The sequence below is a fragment of the Apodemus sylvaticus genome, chromosome 6 (genome assembly GCF_947179515.1).
Source record: "Apodemus sylvaticus chromosome 6, mApoSyl1.1, whole genome shotgun sequence".
NCBI lineage: Eukaryota > Metazoa > Chordata > Mammalia > Rodentia > Muridae > Apodemus > Apodemus sylvaticus.
Genome location: NC_067477.1, coordinates 18,827,711 through 18,845,896, shown reverse-complemented (window position 1 = coordinate 18,845,896; position 18,186 = coordinate 18,827,711). Strand labels below are relative to the sequence as shown.

At 48.3% G+C, this 18,186-nt stretch overlaps 1 protein-coding gene across 1 annotated transcript; it reads right to left on the bottom strand.

Annotated features, from left to right (window-relative positions):
• Positions 1-9,061: 9,061 nt before the first annotated feature.
• Serpina12 (serpin family A member 12) lies at positions 9,062-17,375 on the bottom strand. Its single transcript, XM_052186694.1, has 4 exons — positions 16,742-17,375; positions 14,597-14,867; positions 10,441-10,588; positions 9,062-9,253 (listed from the first exon to the last, which is right to left on the bottom strand). The coding sequence occupies exons 1-4, from the start codon at positions 17,373-17,375 to the stop codon at positions 9,062-9,064; spliced, it is 1,245 nt and encodes a 414-aa protein (XP_052042654.1).
• Between the last annotated feature and the right edge of the window lie 811 nt (positions 17,376-18,186).

Below are 18,186 nucleotides of genomic sequence, written 5' to 3'. Positions count from 1 at the left end.
TGTTCATCACCAAAGGAAGTCAGGTCTGGACCTCAAACAGGTCAGGAAGCAGGAGCTGATGCAGAGGCCATGGAGGGATGCTTCTTACTGACTTGCTTCCCCTGGCTCACTCAGCTTACTTTCTTATAGAACCCAAGACTGCCAGCCCAGGGATGGCACTGCCCACAATGGGCCCTCCCACATTGATCACTAATTGAGAAAATGCCTTACAGCTGGATCTCATGGAGGCATTTCCTCAGGGGAGGCTCCTTTCTCTGTGATAACTCCAGCTTGTGTCAAGTTGACACACAAAACCAGTCAGTACAGTGGGTATACAAAACAGTTCTACTGACTTCTATCAGAATTGGTTTCCAAAGTCATAGAACATAACAGAATATGTGATCAGTCTTGGCATTAGAAAGTTTTCTAGTAACAGCAGAAACATAAGAAAGTTTCCTTATAATGGCAGCCTAGTCAGGTAATTGTTACCTAGGCCTTAACAGTTCATCTAGGCCTTAACATTTTTCCCTAGATCCTAACAATCAGCGTGTCACCTGATTCCCCTTTAAGGCCCCTGCTAGTGGACACTAGATCCCCACCTCTCAGAGAGCACTGAGTTAATCATAGGACTTTCTGAGCACCCCAAACCAAATAGATGGCCCCACTGTGAGTTTAGTTTCATCCCATGTGACTCTGGGGCATTCCTGCAAACTTCAGCCTCTTCAAAGCCCCGGAGAACACTCTTGTGGGTGTCGCACATGATGTCACACACCCTGGCTGGAATCCTGGAGCAGAAGGAAGGGTGCTAAGGAGGAATATGGTGATTTTCAAATAACGTTGACAGTTCATTCACTGGCCTGCTGCCAGTGTTTACTCCGTTGCTGTGACTAGCGTTCCATGATTATGGAATATGATGTCGTTAGAGAAAGCAACCGGAAATCAAGCCTTAGTTAGCCTCATCATTTTCTGTAAACCCAAAATGATCCCCGAACTTAAGACCGTATTCAAGGTGGTAGAACATTTCCTTAATGCTTGCCAGGAACTGGGTTCAAGCCCTAGAACTGCCAAAGATTAAATATAAAAATAAAGGCTAACCAAATGAAGCTAAACAGTCAGGCGTGTAAGTGAGAAAAATATTTCTGCCTCAGCTCAAGGCCCAGGACCAGAGTTCACCTTTGACCTCCAGAACTAAGATTCTCCTGTTGTTTCTCTCAGCTGACCCAAGTAGGGAACCTGTTGCGTAGACATAGCTCTCCTACTGGAGCAGGCTCTTCCAGATGTCGAATCCCTAAATGGAGAAGGGCTACAGGCAGAACAGGATACCACTGTCCTTCACAAACTAGCCAGGCCTGTTGTTCTTCCAGACACATCCTTGAGATGTCCCAAACACCTACCTTGGCCAAAATACAAGCAAACAGTGTCTCTTAGTCTAGTTTGGTGACCCCAGCTGACCTCTGCACACCATGTTTCCCTTCTTCTCTCCCCTCACAGGGGTCATTACATGAACTGGATGTGCTTTCCCTGGCCAGACCGAAGTTCTCTGCCCCTCACGCTCCACCAGCCCATATTGCCAGCTGGCCTGGAGGCCATTTCCACTCTGCACCTCTCGCTTAAACCTCACCCCTCACCCAACCTAAGTCCTAACAGTTTCTGCCAATGGAGCCCTGTGACTTTGGATCTCTGTTATTTCCTCAAGGAGGAGGGCTCAGCCTAGGCCCATCATGGACTTACTAAGTCCCCGAGAGCTTTCCAAAGCTAGACCCACAGCGCTGACTCATTAGGGTCGAATTTAATCTGGGTACACTCTATTGTCATTCTCTAACTCGCCTGGCAGTAATGAAGGGGTTCTCTGCAGATTCTCATCCCCTTCCTTTGGCTATCAGACTAGTGAAGCAGGGGACCCCTGAGACGTGGCCATTCCCCAGCAGAGAAGGAAAAGGCTGAAGCTGGGTGCCAGCTGGAGGAGGGGCTTGTCTCCAAGCAAAGTGATTGACAGTTCTGAAAACCTGTCAGAAGACCACCTCAGAGGACAGACTGGGACCCAGACAATGAGGGGTCTGTGGTGGGCAGGGCGATACCTTTACCAGAACTTCTTAGTTATACATATGTCTCTTGCCCTAGATTTAAACCAGAGTCTCCTGTCAGGACCCCAAAGAAGGCCTTGGGAGAGCTCTTAGATCTCCTTGTCACTCTTCCCAATATGGCCACATTGAATAAATCTTTCTTTTTTTTTTTTCTGTTTTTCATCATTGTTTATGTAATTGGCAGACTGAGGATGGGTGGCCCAGCCTAACTTCTTACCTAGTTCACCTAGGTTCATAAACCGTCTCATGGTTTTAGAAGAAATTAGGAAACAGATCGGTAGAGGAGAGCAGGTTAGTTCTGGTCTGGAGAAGTTGCAATTCCTTGCACTCCAGTGTATTGTTTTAGCATGGTAGCCCTCCAGAGGGGGCTCCACACATCTCTCTTCTTCCCAGTCTCATGCTTACACTGTTGCTGTCTGTCTGGGTAATTACTTTCTGCCTGTGGTAGGTTGCCTTTGTTTTCTATGTAAGATTTCTATATATTTCTATCTAAGTTTTTCTCTTTAAGTGATTTTATTTCTTTCTTTTAAGTTTTATTACATTTGTTGAAGGGGAGTGATTGGGGCTCATCACTGCACGCACACACAAGTCAGAGAGAGTATTGATGGCACATAGCCATCTGTAACTCCTGTTCAAGGAGTCCAGTGCCTCTGCCTTCACGGGCATCTGTGCTGAGGTGCACATCCCAGCCAGAGGCACCCGCACTGAGGTGCACACACCATCCAAGGGCCTCTTACACTCAGTGCCCTGAACATGCCCATCATGGCACCTGAACTCACATGCTCAAACTCATGCCCAGACACACATAAGTTTTAAAAGTAACAAAAATAAATATTTTAAAGTATTTGATTCATGTTCAAGAGGAGTATTAGGAATTGTTTGTGTGTGTTTGTGTGTGTGTGTGTGTGTGTGTATGTGTGTGTGTGTGATATTAGAAGAATTACTAAGGCTCTGGACAGACAGAAAGCAGCATGTCTGGGATCTAAGGACTGACAGAATCAGTCCCCAGCACCAGAGACAGACAACATGGTAGAGGGCAGGGCTCTGAAGAGAAGAACCAGGAATCATGTGGGGGAAGTGGGCTCTCTTCATATGCCTCTCTGAAGATAGGGAGGTTTCACAGCACAAGTATGCAGCTTGGGTCTCTGACCACCAGGGAGGAGTAAGGGAGGGGTGGGGAACAGGATATGTGGCCACCAATAGCCATTGACATAACTCTTCCTCAAGTGAGAAACCCTGGCTCACGGAAGTCTGTTAGGAGGGGTGCTCAGGTACTGTCGCCTGAGCAGCTGCTGGTATCTGACATCACCTTCTCACAGGCAGAGGACAGTTTGTGACAGTTCATTCTTTTTCCTTCTATGGCATTCCTATTCTTTCTTTTTCCCGGGGCCCCACATCTGATGGCGACTGTCTTCACCTGCTGAGCCAGCTTGCCAGTTCTGAATTTATTTTCTGATGTTAACAATTTTAAAGATAGAACTTGACCAAATAATGTAGTTGGTTAGGTTTAGATAATAAATAAATAAATAAAAAATTTTAAATCTGTCAAATTCCAAATCTTGTTCCTTTTCCTAGGATGATAGCATGCAGTCTGTAACGCAGCTCCCAACACCTCTGCAATGAGAGGAAGCAACTTTTGCTCTTTGGGGTGCTGGGTTCTTGAACAGTGGTGATCAGATGGTTAGATGTCAGATATTTTCCACTTGAGGTGGGCTCATGGGTATAAAACTCCCTTAACACAAAAGAGGAGTCGGCTCAGCTATAATTGAGCCTGTAGGTCAGAGAGGAATGAATGCTGGGAAACTGTGTGAATGGAATGTGGGGTGGGGGGTGGGGAGGTGGGGTGTGTGTGTGGGGGGGGGGGAGGCGCTTGGCTTTGCACTCCAGCTGTAAAATCTGAGAACTGCTATGGTAACCAGGAGGGCTGGGAGCTCTCTCCTTGGTCCTGAGTAGGTCATTAGGAGATGCAGAGGATTGAGGCTGTGTGGTAATCTCCTCCCAGACTGTGCTTGGCCAGGTTCCCTCACTTCTGGTTTCCGCTGTGTCTGGTACACTGTCTTGGTTCACAGTACACGGCCAACTGGTGGCTACTCACTCCCTATTGTGTCTGGAAGAATGATTGTTTTGTCAAATGGGGGATCTTCTGATGCCACCCTGTAGCTGCATAAATGAAGAATGGGAGCCCAGGCTCAAGTCACACAGGGAGTGTCTGGAAACATGAGGGCAGAACCAGACTTCCCACTGGTGGCCCTCCCTGCCAGCGCATCGCCCTGCTACTCCTGGTGTATCCCACAGAAATGACCTCAGCTGGGGCAGGTGGAGCTATGCACTAGGTCGGCACCAACATGGAAGCCCCTGTTTGTTCCTGCAGAGATGCTCAAAGCTGTGCCATGGCTTCCCACACCCCGAGGAAAGCCTTCTGGATCACACCAAAAGGGCATTTCTTGCTGGGATTCTGGTGTCAGGCATGTCTATTCTAAGGACTTACGACCAGGGGAGCAATGTGCAGGCAGGCATATACCCGTGTCACCAGCACCCAGGTCCACCAGTGCCATAGACTTTGCAATATGGAATCATCATTTAGCTGTTTAGGTTCTGTGCATCCCCTGATCCTAGGGCTGTAGGGTTGATGATCCCCTCTACAACCACCACACACATATAACACCAACACTTCCAGCTGGCCACCCTTGCCTGCTCTGTTAAATGGCTTCTTAACTGCATACCTTGTTTATTTTATGCCTCTCCAAACAGAATAAAGCTTCCATGAAGATGAAGGTCTTTGTAGATTTTGTTAGCTGGTACAACTCAAGTTCCTAGGACAATCTATGACATATAGTGGGCAGATGGATGAATGGATTAGTGGGAATATGATGGGTCGGTGGATGGATGGACACATGCATGAGTGGGTGAGCACGCATGTGGGTGGATTAGTCAATGAGTTGGGCAGGTGACTAGATGGATGGGGTCAGTAGGATGGATAGGTTTGTGAGTGCATGAGGGTGTGGGTGAGTAGACTGATGAACAGGTAGATGAAGATGAAAGATAGATAGATAGTGTAGTGGCTGGTTTTGTGTGTTTTGACACCAGCTGGAGTTATCACAGAGAAAGGAGCCTCCCTTGAGGAAGTGCCTCCATGAGATCCAGCTGTAAGGCATTTTCTCAATTAGTGATCAGTAGTGGGTGGGCCCATTGTGGGTGGTGCCATCCCTGGGCTGGTAGTCCTGGGTTCTATAAGAAAGCAAGCTGAGCAAGCCAGGGGAAGCAAGCCAGTAAGTAGCATCCTTCCATGGCCTCTGCGTCAGCTCCTGCTTCCTGACCTGTTTGAGTTCCAGTCCTGACTTCCTTTAGTGATGAACAACAATGTGGAAGTGTAAGCTGAGTAAACTCTTTCCTCCTCAACTTGCTTCTTGGTCATGATGTTTGTGCAGGAATACAAACCATGACTAAGCAGACAGGCAGACAGACAGACAGATGGGTAGATATATAGATGGACAAGTGAATGGACAGATCGGTGAGGTGAATAGGTAGATGGAAAGAAAGAAAGATAGATGGATGGATGGATGGATAGATAAGTACATAGATGGATACATAGATAGATAGATAGATAGATAGATAGATAGATAGATAGATGGATACATACATACATACATACATACATACATACATAGGTAGATACATAGATGGGTAGGTTGTGTAAATGGACCAGTGAATGGATGAGTGAATTTAGGATGGATACATGGAGGGGTCAGTGGGGTAGAGAAGTTGGTGTATAGGTAGAGCAATGGGTGGGTCAGAACATGAAGGCTTCAGTAGATGAATGGATAGGAAAATGAGTGGGTAGATGGCTTATTGTGCAACCAGACAGTGAGGATGCTCACGGGACTTCCATCTGATCCTAGCCTCCTCATCTTGTAGCTGTGAGTCTTTGGGCAGGTTATGTGGTTTCCAGAAGCTGGAGGCTTAAGTAACGTGGCATGGGTTCACCGTGGAGGTTGATGAGTTTGAGGAATGACGAACACACCCATGCATCGTAGGCTTCAAGAGGTGACTAAGAGGGGTGGGTTACATCAAAGTCAAACCCGTGGCTCCATTTGCTCGCTCATTCCTGAGGTCAGCCAGTCCACAACCAGGTGGGATGGGAAATCTTCGAGAGGGGAGGGGCTTTTCCTGGAAAGATGAGGGAAGAGCAGCAAGGCAGTGGTGGCAGTGACAGCACCCAGCCAGGGCGGGACGGCCTGAGTAGGCACCCGGAGGAGGATCTGCAGGTGCTGTGAAGAAGCAGGCAGGCCGTTTCCCAAGAGACAGGCCTGCCATGCCAGCAGGCCTTCCTGTCAGAAAACAGGGCACACTGTCTGCAAATGAGTGGCTGTGTGGAAATCTCCTCTTAACACCACACTTGGATGCAAGGCTGTATAGTGATCTGTTAGGGGGTCACCTTCTGGTCACAAGTTTGCTAGGTTTGTTCTCCTCTGTGGGAAACAAGGCCCTACCCATTGTTCCAGTCTTACTGCCCAACTCCTGCCTTATTTTATTGCTCTAGCTAGCAGAGCGCCATTCCAGTTCCTCATTCATACTGCTGACCGCAGGATCTTTGCACATGCCGTTCTTGATGCTGTATGATTTTTACAGTGAGGATTGAACATATGGTTGTGAAGGTCAGGAACCATATTCGGAAATATTTAAGATAAGCAACAGGTAGGAAAGGTAGACCTTATGTCCAATTTCTGTTTGAAGGACAAACTGGTATTTTGTCTCATATTGACTATCCTGAGAAAATATTGTACTTTTAACTTCTTCCCTTTTAAAAATTTTCTGTTTATTTTTAAGATGGTATTCTTGTACCCATGGCCTCACACATACTGGGCAAACTCTGACCGAGCCCTATAACTGGAATTAGTGGTTATGGCTATGTTGGGTCCCTTCCGGGGGTCCTGAAACAGAATCCGCTCATACGCTCTCCTGTACCCCAGGGAGCCTTTTCTATGGCTAGTGGAGACTGCATACATGAGCTTAACTGGGCGTGGGTACAGGATATGGGTGTGGCTATTCCCCCAACGACTGGAGAGTAATTCCGTGGGGCCAGGCCCCGGGCCTGTGTGCCTGTGCCACCGGCCCACGGTGTGCAACTCTGAGAGACCTGTGTAGAAGTGACTGATTATAGCTCATGTGGACAGAGGGGGGGCATTCAGACCCACCAGCCACCGATGAGCCTGGAAGAAAGCTGCCTGGGTGATACTGAGGAAGAGAACAGAAGCCCGTGATGAGGTAAGAACGAGTTGGGCATCGCATCGGAGGGCGAGCAGGAACTCATCAGGAGAAGAAGGGCACTCTCACGGGACTGTGTGTGTGTGTGTGTGTGTGTGTGTGTGTGTGTGCGTGGTGTTGGGGAGATAGATATTTAGAGTTGATACCTTCAGGAAGCCGCTGGCCATCTCAGGCTGGAGGAGGTGACAGAAGACGGTAACCAGGGTCTTAACGTAGACCCTCATGGAACTCTTCTAGTCTACCTGGTCCCCGGAGGCATCTCTCACTCTTCCCTCAGAACATGCATCGACCCTGGCTCCAGCCAGGCCACCCAGCGGCTCAGTGGCTAACACAGCTGTACCTCATACGCAGCAGCACCGTGATGTCGTAAATTGCTCATGGGGAGCTCAGCCTCCTGTCTGTCCACTGGTTTCCCCCCTACTCCCACCCAGAGGAGCAGCTGACTTTGAAACTTTCTGCTCACCCAGTGGTTCTCAGACCTCTCCACAGGCCTGGCCTCCGAGGAGGATTCTCATCCTACCGGATGTGTGTGGCGGGGCGGGGTGGGGGTAGGATGGGGGAAGAGGTGCTTGCTGGCCTCTCATTGGCTGGAGAAGAGATGCATAGCAAGGAGCGCTTCCCACCACAAACTCCAACACTGCTAAGCCAGGCTTACTCTAACACTACAGGAACCTCCCCTCTCTAAGCCTCATTTCCTCCACAAGGTTTGCTCATTATGGTTGCCTCTTGAGCTTTAGCGACCAAAGCACGAAGGTCTCCGTGTTCTGAGAACTGCTAGGCAAGAAGTGGCAATTGCTGCTTTAAAGGTACCAAACCCGTCTGAGTGCCCCTCCCCTAACATGGCCAGCCGGCACAGGCTATTCACAGCCAGAGGGAGAATGGCACCCTTCTGCTGTCCAACCCCACACCATTGGCCTGGCCCTTGGTGCCCCCTAGCGGCCACAAGCAGACCCTGCAGGGCCAGTTTTCTGAGGCAGGTAGAGACCCCTTGTTTCCCAAAGGTTCAACTTTGACCAGAGGCCCGAGGAACCTCAGAATCTTCCTCTTGTGACCAAAAAATTGAACGAATCTGGCAGCGATTCCCAGTTTCACCCCAAGGCAGTCTTCTAATGCTGGGTCACTTCCACTGTGTTCCCGGAAGTCTGGCTGGGCTAGCAACTCTACCTGGACACTCTGGGAGGTGAGCCAAGTACCAAGCACGCCAGAGTTCTCAGCTTGCGACTCACAACGGAAAAGGAATTCCACAAGGAATTGGCGCTGATTTCCTCAAAGCCTTATCGAGGAGCAGTGCGTCCTCACGTCAGAAACAGAAAGGAAGGCAGAGAGGCTCACGTGGCTTTCCTAGCAATGCCTTCTTCTACCCAGACCCTAGTTCCTTTCTGTGGCTCCCATCTCCCCCGGGGCATCTACCTGACTCTAGCAGATGGGTCAGGGGAGGTGGAGTTTATCACATCACAAACACTCCCTGCCTGCTGGGATAAAGGAGATGTGGGAATACTGGGGGTAAAGGTTGGCATTTGGTCCAGGGAAGCTGATGGTTAGGGGAGGAGCTATAAATGGGCACAGAGCACAAAGTCCCCAGAGGCAGCTGGGCTGCTGGTTCAGGTAGCAGTGGGCCGTGATGACTCTAGAGGGTTAGGATAGAGTGCACCTGAAACCTTCCTCCACGCCAAGCAGGTGAAATGCTTCCAGCCCTAGGACACGGATGGGGTCTGAAGCCAACAGGGAATTCTTTATTTCCCACTAGGGTCATAAATCCTTGCCAGGAAGATCATGGAAGGCACGAGCTTCTCATAAATCATCATCAGGAAGGGTTTGTTTAGCCTCATCTTTCGGGGATTCTCCATTGGCAGAGTCTGGGCTCCAGAGCCTGCAGCCCCTTCTGTGCCTTTCTCGTCCATCTTCAGCTCAGCCTTGTGTACAGCCTGCAGAACCGAGAGACAGTCAGTGGGTGCTGAGCCTGGGGCAGGCAGCAGGGGACGGTCGGGGGGGGGGGTATGTCAGGTCCAGAGCGGTAAGCCCAGAGAGGGAGATAGTCTGGCCACAGTTGCTCAGCATAGTCGTGAGGATGGTATTATAGTGGAAGTGTGGGGTGAGGGGTGATGCAGTAGGGGTTGCTCTCTTCCTTGAGTTTCAGGGGCTCTCCAGCAGCGAGGGGTCAGAAAGGGGCTATGAAGTCTTAGCTCAGCCTGGCAGGTAGTTCAGCACCTAGGTTGTCCTGCTTTGGGGGCAGGATCCCTCCCACAGTCCCCTACCACAGTTCCCTCCAGAACAACTTGACCCCCCTTCCCTTTACTACACTTAACACCAGCCCATTTCTCCACCTTCCACACTAGCCACGCCCCTTATGTGGTAGTTGGATGAGAAATGTCATCACAGGCTCCTATATTTAAACACTTGGTCTCTGGTGAGTGGCACTGTTTGGAGAGATTTAGGAGGTGCATCCTTGCTGGAGGAAACATGTCACTGGGGGCGGGCTTTGAGAGGTTAGAGTCTCACCCCACTTCCTGTTCTCACAGACCCCACAGTAAACTCTTCTGTAAGCTGACTTTGGCTGAGATGTTTTTTATTTTTCCACAGCAGCAGAACGGTCCCTAATACACACCGTTCCCTGTTTCTGGATCTTACCTTTCTATGCTCTTTTAACCCCCAAACTGGGTTTCTAAGTATATAAAATATCTAGTTAAATTTCCATTCAAGATAAGCAATGGTTATATTCAAGTATAACTAGGCCCCCAGGCAATACTCTGGACATACTTATGCTACAAAAACAGTCATGCATTATGGCTCTGAAATTCAAATGCTACACTGTTGCAAGGCACTGAGCCTCTGCCTGCCTGTCTCAATGGTGCAGTTCCCCCCTTCCCAGATGGCTGTGAGATCTTAAAGAGAAGGCTCCTGTCTGGCTGTGGGTCTGATAGATGTCCCAGCACTTGGTCAATAGTCAGGGTATGTCCAGTAGAAACTGTGAGTGATGGTTTAGTTTTAAAGACTGGAATCAGAGGCTGAGAGGTGGTTTGCTTGGGATCACAGAGCTCTGACCACAACTCTGGCCCAGGCTGCAGAGGACTCCTGAGTAGGAGGGGACCGTGGTCCAGTCAGTCGAGCTTACCTCTCCCACCTTCAGGCTCCGATGAGACGAGATCCGGGTGAGGTCACCATGCTCCTCAAAGATTTTGCTGATGCCCAGGCGGGACAGAACCTTCTTCATGTTGTAAGTAGCGGAGATGTGGAACCTGGGCACCCACACATCTACCAATCTGTGGGGGAGAGGAGGACAGGGGTGAAGGGAAGAGCTCTCTGATCATCTAGGGTCTCTCTGATCGTCCATCAAGACTCACGGGGCAGAAAAACCTGTGAATAAGAGAGGCTCAACTCTGGGATTCAAGACACCTCACAGTCTCTGACTGCATCCTGATTCCTGCCCAGCTTTCGTCAGAGCACATATCCACTGGAAACACGCTCAGGCTCCTTCCCCCGTGTTCGTGACCTCCCCATAGCAGACTGAGCTGGGCTGTAGCCTGCGTCAGTTTAGATCCCTGCAAGCCTGCTGCAAGAGACAATGGAGCTTAAAACCTGGATCCAGTCAGAACTGAGGTCAAGCCAGTCTAGAAGCCCTACAACTGGGGCAAAGGGCAATGGTCTTCTGCACCATGCACAGGAGGAAGACTGCACCTGTGGCCTTGGGCTCCTTCTCCTCCTTTATCTCTGGCTCGTTCTAGACTTACATCAAATCTCATAACTTGATACTGTTCATAGGCCTGATAACCATCAAACTTGCCTTTCTACTTCTTTATTCTTTCAAGAAAGTTTTTAAGCACATAACATGTACCTGATGGGGATGGACAGGAAAAGCCATTGCACTTGACTTGTGTTCTGGCAGGAAGACAGACAATGAAACCAACACTTAGAAAAGTATAGTGTGTACACACTCACAGATACCGGTAGTATGTAAGGGTCAGTAAGTATGAAGGAAAAAAAGAAATAGATCAACTTGCGGGAATCAGGAATGATGGGGGTCAAAATAAAGGTTTTTGGCCAACCCGGAGGAGGGAAGGGAGTTGGACAAGATAGATTTTTCTCCCTGAGCCAATAGGAAGCCATGGCCAAGTTCTGAGTGGGCAGAGCATGCTGTGGTCTTAAGATTCAGGATGGCTCTGTCATTCTCCGTAAAATACACTCTTAGCATTTGATGCTGAGGACAGGCCTTGTTGCTAGATGATAGATCGTTGACAGGCAGTTGGTACGGAAACCTCAGAGACGGAGGGAGGAGACTGAGTCCAATTTGTTTCAGTGTGGGGTTAACAGAGCTTCCTGACACACACAGGAGCAGTTGGGAGAAATGGATCAAATATGACCCAGTAGGTCAAGCTTGATTTAGTGGAAAGTGGAAATTTTAGAAACTAAGGAAAGTGAGACTGAGCTGTGTGTGTGTGTGTGTGTGTGTGTGTGTGTGTGTGTGTGTGTACTGAGCACATAGAGACTATGATCCCATCAGATGTTCAAGGATATCCTGAGTTAACAGGACTCTGGCATTCGGGGGCAGGGATCTGGGGCTGAGAACAGGAACACAGTAGTGAAGGCTTTCTGCCATGGTTGTCACCAGATAGTAAATCTAGGTAGCCAAGAGCTCCAGACTGAGCCCTGTGGCACTGAGCTCTAACACGGGGGCAGGAGAAGGGGGCAGGCAAAGGAGACAGGCCAGCAGAGCTGTAGAAGGAGAAGGCTTGGCTGGGGTGCAGAAAGGACACAGCCAGGCGCTAACCCTGGACTCTGCAGCAGGGCCCCAAGTCACCATGGTCTCAGAGATGAGAGCAGTGCAAACACCTGGATGAGTGAGCCTGAAGTAGAAAGCAGGCCAGGGAACAGAGGCAAGTGTCTCAGAGCACTCACCAGCGAGGGCGGGGGACTACGGGGACTGAGTAGCTGAGAATGGCTAATAACAGCAGGAGTTTCCTCCCGGCACGCAAGGTGCCAGCCTGGGGGGGGGGGGCATGTGCTGTGGATTTGACACTACAGTGTGTTGTCCGTTAGTCTAGTCTCCATGACATGACTGAATGACAGGAAGTGTAATAGTGTCCCGGTTCCTGGTTGACGGCTCTAAAGAGAGCACAGGCATTGCTGATGTCAGGAAGCAAAGAGCAAAGTTCTAGAGTGATGTCACCGAGCGATGAAAGGACACGGTGTCTGTGTACAGACATGGAGATGGGACAAATGTGGCAAGACTGTAGCTCCTGTTGATGACAAGGCAGAAGACACAGGGCACATCGACAGATGGACAGATACAGAAAATGGATATATATATATATATATATATATATATATATAAAATAAACGAAGGCAGACTCAGAAAGGGGAGCATCTAATCCAAGTATGGTGATGTGTGCCTGTAATCCTAGCACTCAGAATGCACAGGCAGGAGGACTGGGAGTTCAGTGTCATCCTTGGCTACATGTGGCATGCACAACTAGCCGGGTTACAGCCTGGGTTACAGGGTACTCTGTTAAAACAAACAGAAACAGGGAAAAGAGGAAGAAAAATTCAAATATTGAATTTTTTCTTTTGTATGTGGATATAGACATTACACACACACACACACACACACACACACATTTATATAAAGTTCGTGAAATAGAAGAAGACCAAAGAGAATAGAAGGGAGAATAAGAGAGGGCAATGGATAAAGGAAAAACAAAACAGCAAGTTTTCTTTCAAGTATGGAATCTAGATTCACGGAGATATACTCAGGCATAATACATGTGTGACATAATGCCACGGCACTATGTGGGGGAAGAAGGGACCAGTGCACACATAGACACACGTGTGTGTGTGTGTCTGTGTGTGTCTGTGTGTACATACATGTGTATATATACACATATCCATATATCCATATATACACATAGATGCATATACACACATATAAGTGTATATACACATATACATAGATTTATATATATATGAAAATATCATCTTGCATGCTGACTAAAAGATTTGTTTAAAATTTCCAAATGAAATTTTATGCTTAAAATTAAAACATAAAGAAGCAGTATTTTAGACCAAACATTCAAAAAATGCTATTTTAACATCATTCACTTCCACTATAGAATTTATGAATAAGAATTTTAAACTTGAAAAAATAAAAACCTCTGGCTGCTGCACAGCAGATGGTCTCCAATCCGCTCACACAGTGAGTCAGGGAGCCCATGGCAGGCATGAGCCCTTGAAGCTGATTGGTGGAAAGGTAGCTATTTCAAAATCCCAGCAGCTCTGTGCCTCTCGAAGAGGAAGAGGAAGAGGAAGAGGAAGAGGAAGAGGAAGAGGAAGAGGAAGAGGAAGAGGAAGCTTTGTTTCCCCTGAGGGAAACCTGAGCTTTTGCTCTGAAACTCTGGGCAATAGCTTTCAAACTGTGTGAAGACTCTGCCTACACTACACAACCCAGGTTGGAGGGCCCTAGTGCCTGAATCCTGATGTCTTCTTCACACTTGGAAACCTGAGGTGTAGGTGGGAGAGGTTAGGCATGTATCTTTTGGTGTGGTCCCTTCTCTGGAATAGGGTGTAGTCCTTCAGCCTCTCCTAGTCCTTCCACGGTGGGAAGGGGCTTCAGAAAGAACAGCCCATTTCCTCCTCTTCCCTTTCCCCCCTTTCCTCCTCAATTACCCAATAGAGTTGAAGAGGTCTAGGCTTGGCTCCCTGTATATACTTCAAAATAACTTCACAACTACCAGTCAGCCCAAATGGGCTTGGAAAGAAGGGATATTGGCTCATCATGTGTATCATGATGAAGTGGAAGTTTACCTTTATCATATGTGGGCAAGTCCACCACCATAAAGAGAGATGGGGGTCTCCTAGAGAGCTGGAGGACACTACTGGTTTTGGCTACTCCAGGCCTAGAGGGGGCTGGGAGACAAGTGTCCATCCTTAAAGTTTCCTCTGTGTAAGAATCATTCACTCCTCTTTCTCCCCTCCAGCCTGGAAGCTGTACCTTAAATGCCACCTCCTCTGTGAAGCTCTCCCTGACCACCACCCTGCAGTAGGCTCCATCCCCTACACTCCCAAAACTTCAAAGAACCACTCCTTCCCAGCTTCTAGATATGTTTCAGTCTCCTGCCAACCTTTACAGAGCCAGAGCCAGAGAGAGAGAGAGAGAGAGAGAGAGAGAGAGAGAGAGAGAGAGAGAGAGCGAGAGAGCCTGACTGTGCCCTTAGGGAAGAAGAAATGAGAGGGTGAGGGAAAGACAAGTGTCTCTGTGGACGAGGCTCCGCCTTTACCTTTTTGAGAGAAGGCTTTTCCATTTGGCATAGATGTCTGCCTGCAAGCCCTGCTCCAGCATCTCCAGTTTGCCATCGTCAGGAAGGACAAATGTGGCTGTGATGTTGCCCCGGTAAGGGATTTCCAAGATGGTGCAGGAGAGTTGGCTGTCATAGGCCATGTCGTACATGCCCCTTTGGAACATCATGGGCACCTTCACCGTCTTGCCCTTCTTTATGAAAAACTCCTCCTCTTTGGTCTGTTTTGGGTCGAATTCATATTGCCACCTGCCTGAGAAGTAGAGGCAGACAAAATGGCAAAGCTGTCTGGAAGAAAAGGAGGAGACCTGACCCCACTGATCCGTGGCCACCATCCACCCAGATTCAGGGGAAGTGGTGTAGGGTCCTTCTCCATGCCTGGAAGACGTCTGTGAGAAGCACACAGGCACAGGGACCCAGTTAAAAAGAGCCTGGGACTAGAATTGCAGGGCTGTGAGGTAACAGAATACATTACCCTAAAGCCTTCTGCCCCTGACACTGAGATGGCCATAGCTTATATCTTAACAGAGCTCTGGATTGCAGTTCCTGAGGCCGTTTGGCTTTGCAAGAATGAAAACACTTCCCTTGGTATTCTGAAGCCCCTCTCCTGTTGGCATAAGAAAACCACGGGAGCAGCGTGCTGTGGGACCTTGCAGCAGAGCCCTGTCTGCAAACTCCCTTTTATTGATTGATTGTGTATGTTTGTGTGTATGTGTGTGTGTGCACGTGTGTGTGTGTGTGTGTGTGTATACACATGCAAGTGTTACAGTCAGAGGTTAATGCTGTGTTATCTTCTCTATCAGTCCCTACCTTGTTTTTGAGTCAGGACTTCCTCATTGAGCTAGAAGCTCACTGATTGGCTAAACTGACTAGCCAGAGAGCTCCTGTCTCTGCCTCCTTACCCGGGACTAGGGTTACAAATCTGTACCAACTTGCCTGGATTTTAAAACCTATGCTGGGAATCTGAACTCAGGTCCTCATGCTTGCAACATGGGTCATTTCACCACCTAAGTCATCTCCCCAGCCTCAGGATCCCTCTGTTTTTAGTTAGAGAATGCCCCAACATTGCACATAAACTTGCAGCTGTATCATTTCTAACCTGCTGTCTAACCTCAGAGCCTAAGTTGAAATCCTGGCTTCACTGCTCTGTAAGGATGGTTTAGAACAAGTATCTTCATTTCAGTCCCTAATGTATAGAGTAGGGATGTGGCAGGGGTGTCAGAGGGTGACTTGGGCACTTACAGGATGAGGCAGATGCACAGGCTGTCTAGTGTGTACGGAGTGAGTGCTCCTTACATCTGCACTGTTGTCATGCCTGCTCCTAATGGAGATGCTTAACTAGCCTGGATTCCCCCACATCCTTCTCTGGTTTGGGAAGATGTGGTTCAGGCTGTCATTCCTATCTTCCTTTCCCTCAGCAGTCATCAATCTTCCTATGCTGGGTCCCTATGTGGGACCATTGCTGAGCCAAGTGACAGCCTTACTGGGATTGAAGAGTGTGAGCCCATGATTTTCTTTTTGTTCTTCATTTTTTTTCTACTTTTTCAAAACCATGTATATGTGTTTGTTGTGTGAGTACAGATGTTGGAGAACACTCTTCCATACATTTTTTCAGTATCTCCTTTATACTGAAGGAATCTCTGAAGATCGATCGATAAGGGATGAAGGTGCCAACCAAAATGGCCACCATCACCAATCAAAATGGCCACCGTCGATACCGCCATGGCCACCACCACGGATTAGGCCCTAGAGAAGTGGGTTATGGTCCTGACTGAATAGTTTTAGCGCTTGGAGTCATCCTCCCCAACTCTCACTTTTCTCTCTTATCTAAGAAGCAGAGACTCCAACTTCTAAACCAAAGCAAATGAAGACAATCCTCCACAATGAGAGTATACACATGGCAATCTAGAGTTCACAATGCTCATCTCCCCAGACATTCCCACTATGAATCCCAGGGGGATTCAGTTCCTTGGTGGGTTATCTTGGTGTTTACTTTATAACCAGAGAGGACAGTGTCCTGGACTATTACTGGCACAAGGATTTAGATTCAGAACAATCAAAGGACTGGGTCAAGTTTCTAATCCAAGTCCCTCCTTCTTCCCCACACTGGCATGCCTCTTGCCTTACCTCGAAAGAAAATATAGTTTGTGAGAAGCATCACCGTGCCTGGGTCTATGCTTTTGACCATGTCTTTGATTCTGTTGTGGGTTTTCCGACTGATGTATTTGTTGATATCCTTCTGAGTGTTTTCTAAGTCCTGGAAGTTAGTGAGAACCATGTCTGCATCATACACAGTCCTGCCCAGTTTCACGAACCTCTGTTGGGGCCTCAGCTTCTGGTCCATAAATAAAGCATTGCCTATACTCATCTTTATGTCCTGTGTCTCTCGGTTGAGCTTGTGGAGAAGGTAGTGGAAACCCATGTGCATGTCACTGTCCGACATCCCCTTGAAGTTGAAGCCTTCCCGGATTTCCTCCAGTGTGGAGCTCTGGGCCCCCAGAGACAGCATGGAGAAGGCAGTGGAGATGCTCAGAGGAGATAAGAAGATGTTCCCCTGAGGGCTGTTGCTGGCCAGCCTCTGTAGTAGCTTGAAGCCAAATTCCATGTTGTGTCGAGCAAGCTCCCGGGCATCCTTCTTGCCCCTCCACTCTTGGATCTTGACTGGAGATTCATATATATCTGGAGCATCTCTGTCCTGCGGGAGACCTCTCACAGTGAGGAGGCCTGCCAGTAACAGGCCCAGGCCCAGCATGAGGTTCATTGTCCTTGGGGATTATCCTGTTGAGAAGCAGATCTGAGGTTAATATGAGAAGAGGAGAACCCATGGCCCCTGTCTTAGCCACCAGGAAGACCCATGGGGGGAAGACAGTGGCTGTAGAGTGCTGAATACCACAGCTAAGTGCTTTGAGATTCTTGATAGCTTCTAATCTTTGTCATCTTGTGGGCTAGACCTTATTTTCCCCATGTCAGAAGTGAGAAGCCTGAACATAGAATACCTTTCTTGCTTTAAATTGTGTTTGCATTTATTTACTTATTGCTTTGAGCACACATGTGCACACACACACACACACACACACACACACACCGAAGCACATGTGGACACACAAAGGACAATTTGAAGGAGTTGGTTCCCTCCTTCCACCATGTGGTCCTGAGGCTCAAACTTAGGTTTTCAAGCTTGATAGCAAGAGTCTATTGGCCAAGCCATCTTGCTAGTCCACTATTCTTGCTTTCAAGCCCTTCTCTCTGATCTTTGTGTGTAAGAATACATACATACATGCATACATATACATATATGATACACATGAACATGTGCATAGGTGCACACATATTTGTGTGTGTGTGTGTGTGCGCGCGCGCGCGCGTGCTCGTACACACATGAATAGGACAGGACAACCTTAGGAGTCAGTTCTTGCCTTCCACTTTGTTTGAGACAAGGCCTCTCGGTGTTCTCTGTTGTATAGGTCAGACTAGCTGTCCAGGACTTTCTGGTGATTCTACCATGTCTGCCTGGTGTTTTGCCACAGGATACTAAGATTAAAGATGCTTGTTACTGTTCCTGGCTTTCTGTG